This window comes from Brachyistius frenatus, unplaced genomic scaffold (genome assembly GCF_029030835.1).
Source record: "Brachyistius frenatus isolate BFR_SWC_R1_liver_20210118 unplaced genomic scaffold, ASM2903083v1 Contig_278, whole genome shotgun sequence".
NCBI lineage: Eukaryota > Metazoa > Chordata > Actinopteri > Embiotocidae > Brachyistius > Brachyistius frenatus.
The window spans coordinates 199,001-205,000 of NW_027210877.1; the positions used below are offsets into that span (position 1 = coordinate 199,001).

The 6,000-nt window shown below is 42.9% G+C and overlaps 2 protein-coding genes across 4 annotated transcripts in view; one reads left to right on the forward strand and one right to left on the reverse strand.

Moving 5' to 3' along the window:
- The window catches only part of spryd3 (SPRY domain containing 3), a 44,895-nt gene extending 41,289 nt beyond the window's left edge, over window positions 1–3,606 (reverse strand). For 2 of the 3 annotated variants that reach the window (XM_069721901.1, XM_069721902.1), the window contains exons 1-3: window positions 3,504–3,606; window positions 1,956–2,083; window positions 1,104–1,179 (exon numbers count right to left, since the gene is read on the reverse strand). In XM_069721901.1, the coding sequence (XP_069578002.1) occupies window positions 1,104–1,179; window positions 1,956–2,083 (204 nt within the window). In that variant the 5' untranslated portion in view covers window positions 3,504–3,606. Of the gene's footprint in view, window positions 1–1,103; window positions 1,180–1,955; window positions 2,084–3,503 lie in introns of those variants that run through there. The other variant, XM_069721903.1, reaches the window with a different exon arrangement.
- A 1,957-nt stretch (window positions 3,607–5,563) lies between these two features.
- Window positions 5,564–6,000, forward strand: part of igfbp6b (insulin-like growth factor binding protein 6b) — a 4,678-nt gene continuing 4,241 nt past the window's right edge. Inside the window, exon 1 of the mRNA XM_069721908.1 lies at window positions 5,564–6,000. This exon is cut by the window's right edge and continues 133 nt beyond it. Within this exon, the coding sequence (XP_069578009.1) occupies window positions 5,797–6,000 (204 nt within the window). The 5' untranslated portion in view covers window positions 5,564–5,796.

Consider the following 6,000-nt stretch of genomic DNA (forward strand, 5'->3'; position numbering starts at 1 on the left):
TGCCTCTGGACCGCGTCACCAAAACACTAGCTCATAAATAACACGCTACCGTTGCCTGAATTTATGATCCAACTCTTGCAACTTTTCCTGTGCTAAATCAGCAAGACACGTTTTCTTTTTACTGCGAGGACGGACCTTTCGCTAAATAAGTGTATAATACTTTCTCCGTCCTGCACCGTGTGTCAGACTAAATCTTTCACCCAGAGACTTCAGCAGTGTCACACCGCCGTCGTCCTCTTTCCTAACGCAGCATGGACATTTTTGAGGTTGTGGTTTCTTCACTGGTGAACTAGGGACTTGGTGGGGAGGGGAGATGTTCTCAAAAATTGCGATGTCATTTGCAACGTTTGAAGTGAGTTTTTTTGCGTAAAATTGAGGGAAATTTGAAAACACAATTGCAACTCAACGCAATTTGTATTTTATTTTTTAAGCACTACCTGATAAAGGAATAAATATATAATCACTTCTTTGATTATAATCATGCCGCACAATACTGACAGATATATTTTAGATATTGTGTTTTTTAATTTATTCATTCAAATTGATTTATTGGAAAACTATGGGGTTAAAAGTAAAAAAGAAAAATCATAAAAGTTAAGTATGTTTCCAGAACAGACAGTATGTGACTGAAATATAAAACCAACTACATCAAATGTCAAAATAAGAGCTTTAAATGCTGTTTGTAATCACTTCCATTGATAATAAGCGTTTAATTAGAAACTTTTATTATGAAGGCCACATTTCCTGCAAATCCAGTCACTTCCGGTTTCCTCCAAGAGGAGTTGTGTTTGGTGCTGAGAGAACAGCAGCAGAGCCTTTCTGACTGGAAACGAGTGTTGATAAGTTTAGTTTTAGCGGATTTAGTTTGAAAAGACTTACTTTATGCCCTTCACACTTTCAGCACAGTTTCTGTTGATGACATTTTTTCGCGGGAATATTGAACAAATTCAAGCTCCCTCAAATATTCCGGCGTTTGCTTGAATTTGCATTAATTGTTGCCGGATTGTATTATGAAGGGATCACGACTGGTAATGATGCACGAATAACTCCTTTAGAGATATCCTGGAGCGACTCTGACTCACAGCATCACCACTGTGCCTCACCTCAAAGTAGCAGTTTCCCTTTGACAGAGGATGACCAGCCACATAGCAACCCACTTCTTCAGAGTTCCCTTGGTAACTGAAGAGGAGAAATCACAGGTTAACAATCGGGGATTTCTGACAGGTCCGACTGCTTTACGCACAATCGGAAATGTCTCTCAGCTCACAGAAACCCAGGTTTTTCATATATATGACCTTTATTTAACCAGGTAGAATCAATTGAGAACCAATTCTCATTTACAATGATGACCTGTCATTTGATTTTGTTAGACCTGAAGTGCATGTTTTTGGATGATGGGAGGAAGCCGGAGAACCCGGAGAGAACCCACATTGGAAATACGTGCAGCACAAATGAGATATAATTGGACAAATATTAATAAATAACAATAGATGTAGAACTGCCACCGATTTAAAGCGATTTCAATACATTTGGGTAAAATCAGTCTATCCTGGATGGACCTAAAATCGTCAATCACCAACAGCTTGAAAGTCCTTTATAACAGGACGTGTCTCATATTTCGGGACAATGTTGGACCAGACATTTTCCTATGAATCGGTTCAAATCTGGAAGAAAACTTCAGTTCCTCTTTTCCACAACAACATGGGTTTTTAAGTTGTGGCTACAATTTAGTTTCGGTCATATCTGCTCGGTTTATTGATTTGACATGTAAATCTCAGAGAAAACTGCGGGTGAATCAAAAGAATATTATCCAATATTCCTGCATGTTCTTTCTTGCATCCCTCCATCACATATTGTTTGTGGATTTAGGGAGGATAGAAGAACACAAGCTGCAGTATATGTTCTAACATCACAGATAACAAACTCAGCTGAAACATAAAGGAGAAGTGGCTGACCTGAGCGTGTCGCCGTCCTTCTGCAACCTCATGTATCGTTCCTGCGCCGGCCGCCCATCCCCGATGTCTCGGATCCGACGCCTCAGATTCAGGAGGCATCTGTGGTGGAGTACGTTGATGTCGTCCATCTGACAGGAGAATTAAAGGGACGTTACTGTTACTCAGCAGCTCCTCTAACACACACCTCATATACATTAATTTATCTTGTCATTTAAAGGTGTGACCGTGATAAGGTCACCAATACTGTAATTTTACTATTTTTAGAGTGATACTTATTGCATAAAAAGTAAAGTGCTGAATACAAATTTTACACACTAAAAGGTCTAAAAATAATGAGACATTTGTTCAAAATGTTGTCGAGTTCTGTAGTTATATTTTCCAACAAAGTTCAAACCCAAAGACATTTTTTATCAGTTTTATTTAGAGCTTTAATGCTCTATTTTACACCATTTTTACTCTTATTATTATTTAGGTTGGTACATATTTATTTGTCAGAAACCATGCAAAGAATATATATTGTACCGCATTCAGCTACTATTATATGTCAATCTGCAGGTAGACACAAATATAATGATGTAATGCGTGCAGTTGGGGTGATAGATAAATATATAGCTAGATATCTAATACACCTTTGTAGGGATGCTGCGACAATCTGGTGGGGACAACTGTTGATGTTTCAAAATATTTACACTATAAGATTTTCAGTGAATAATTATCAGTAATGTGGATATAATGATTGACTGGTTAAAGGCAAACAATACGTTCAGAAAATGTCATCACTTTAATGTAATGCAGCTTTTATAACTAGGAAAAGACAACAGTTTTACCACATGAGGATATTACGACATGCAGAATCAGATGATATTTACTCTCATATTACAATATTGATCTAATATCAATAAATTCCAGCCCAGCATACAATTATAAAATAGAAATAAATAGAAAATATGTCTCAATAATCGCACACACTCGTTCCTAAACTATCACCTACTACACTGTTTATAAATAATATATTAATATTAGAATAAGAGGTGACAGGCGACTGGCGCACACTGATGACGTTCTAGTAAACAACAGTTATGATCACACTTGATCTGCAAACACTTAATTTTGTTTTACAGACATTGACTGAGCTGGAAACTGGCTGATTACTGATCTGAGTGTCGGCGGAGGGGCGTGTCGGTCGAGGGGGCGTGTCGCGCGGAGGGGCGTGTCGGTCGAGGGGGCGTGTCCCTGTTTACACGTGACCCGGTCAAGGTTCGCGAGCTGACGAGCCCCGTGCTAACGATAAAGCTGCTTTAAGTTGAGCTGCCGTTGACGTTCAGACAGTTAACTTCTGTTGACTGAAACGTCCCGAAGACTCGTGTTGACTGGACGACATGTTCAAATCACGACTTCCGCTCGTCCGTTGGTGACGAGGAAGTCCTTTTCATCGCGCGTTAGCATCGTTAGCGGCTAATGCGCTAGCTGGGTTCCCTGCTCAGCGGGAGGCTGCTCCCGACACGGAGAGAGCTGCCCGCTGCCTTACAGCTCTGTGTGGTCGCCTACCTGTTATCTGGCCGGCTAATGAGACAGAAAGCCACCGTTGTCCATCAGCTGTCCATCGCTCCGCACGGAAAACTTTATAAACTAAGAGTTCGGCGCTTCTCAGTGACGTCAGACCCCCGTTGATTAAGTAGCAAATCACAGCGAGGTTAGAAAAATGGTGAGAAGGCGTTCAGCCAATCACATCGTCCCGATGTGTGTCCATAAGAACCTTTATTCACCACGTTTAAAACCAATGAGCGCTTCACAACACACTTTGTGGAGCAGCTTGTTTCCCTGCAGCGAGTATCACATGACAAAACCCTATTAAATTAATAATAATAATAATAATAGTACAACCAAAGTTCAGAGTTAGCTCAGGAGGACAGTAGTCATCACATGGTGGGTTTGGACTCAGAGCCAGCTGGGATAGACCTGAACCTGTGAAGGGGGAAGAATCTGGAGGAGAAATGAATAATCCAGGGAAGTTGTGGAAAAGAACCCGTCGGTCTGGCAAGCACTTTGGAACATTTCTCCTGATGTGTAGAAATCCAGACCAGCGTTTGCTGCAGCTCGCCAGCTGATGGGAACACAAGGCGGCAGGTGATTTCTTGCCCTCCGCGCCAACATGAATCAGGACAACAGGGCGGCTGATGGCGGGGCCCCAATTCTGGCCTCACGTAGCCCTGAAAGTCCAGCCGGTACAGAACCGGTGGAGAATCAGAGCCAGGGACCCACTTTGTTCCTCAAATGTCTGAAGTCTCGTACCGTGCACACGCTGTGTTTTATAGGCAGTGAGATGTCGTCACTAATCAACATTGTAGCTCTGAAATCCTCTTTTTTTGTGGTGTATGTTCAGGGAGGTCTTCTTCTACACCAACTTTATGCCTTTATTTGCATCTTTTGCATTGATATTGGAGCAAAAGTCAAACACAAACTCAAAAGATTTTCTCACATAAAATAGCTGCCACCACAAATCTTTGCATTGGTAATAAATTAAGACAGGAAATACTCTCACAAAAGTCACGAACATGCTCACATAAAAGTGCAGATTTTACTGAGAATTTAAGGTTTAAACAAATTGCAAAGTTACTTTTTGCATCTTGTCTTGAAGAGAACGCGAATTATGTTTTATTTATATCCACTAAATAACCTGCACCCATCAGAATATTCCACAGAGGAGACATTGAGGAGAAAAGTGAAAAGATAAGTGGAGATCTTTTAAAGACGGCCGTGTAGAACGATCCCGGCTGGCTGAGTGGTTATTATTATTATTATTATTATTATTATTATTATTATTATTATTATTATTATTATTATTATTAGGGAACTGGACTCAGCTGGTCCATGTGCATTCCTGCAAAAGTGAATCCTCCCTCCTCCTCCTCCTCCTAATTATCCAGATGATTACTCTTCCAACTCAAACAGCTGGCGACCGACAGCCCTTCCACTAACGTTGAGAATGTTAGCTGCTGAAAAAGAAATCTCAGAAATTGACTTTAAAGGCTGGATTATGAATTCGAGACGTGAGCCGAGTTGATGCACATGCGTGGAGGATTCCTGTACTGACACGTACGTGCATCGCTGAATCTGTAAACTTTTGCCACAGAGAGCAGGACGGAGGTGAAGGACTCAGCTGTGCAGGATTAATGTTCAGGAAATATTCTCAGACACAGTTCAAGCAGGAGGAACAGCTGTAGCGAACAGCAGCACCAGGCGACATATACGTTTGTATTTTGTTGCCATGGCAAATATTGTTTCCAGAAAGGTCTGACATCGGAAGAAAGAAAGTGCAAACAGTGACTCCTGCTGCTGCCGGTTCATGTTGAAAGGAAGAAGTGGAGAAGGACCAGATGTGGGGTGGATGAGAGGAACGGGGGAGAGTTTGATAAATTCTGAAAGGAACATAATCCACCCCCCACTTGCTCTCCCTCTCCTCCCTCCCTCCCTCCCCCACCCCCCCTCTCTGAGTCCCAGCCCCTGAAGGTGTCATAACTGTGTGCTCTCTCTCTCTCTCTCTCTCTCTCTCTCTCTCTCTCTCTCTCTCTCTCTCTCTCTCTCACCGCCTTTCAGATCTTTAAAAGCTGGTGCTTTTGCTGTCTCTCCCGATCTCCATTTGTCTCCTGTGGCTCTGCAGGGGGACTCCAGCAACCAGACGGGAAGCTTCTGTTAGAGAAGGAAAAAAAACAGGAGGAAGACCGAGAGAGAGAGAGAGAGAGAGAGAGAGAGAGAGAGATCCAGAAATAGCATCGGCCACATTTAACTGAAGGAGAGAGAGTGACAGTGGTTTGGAGAACCTGGACAGAAAAAGAAAAAAATGCCCATCCTTTCCAACTTAACAGCCGTTGTTTTGCTGCTGATCGCCCACTGCGGATCGTGGACCGGGGCGGACCGCCTGGGACCCTTCAAGGTCTGCCCCTCCTGCCGGGATCCGCTGGGGGCGGGTCGGCCCCCCAGGGATCACAGCGCCGCCGGCAGCACGTCGGTGCTGGCCCAGGGAGAGCCCTGCGGCGTGTACACG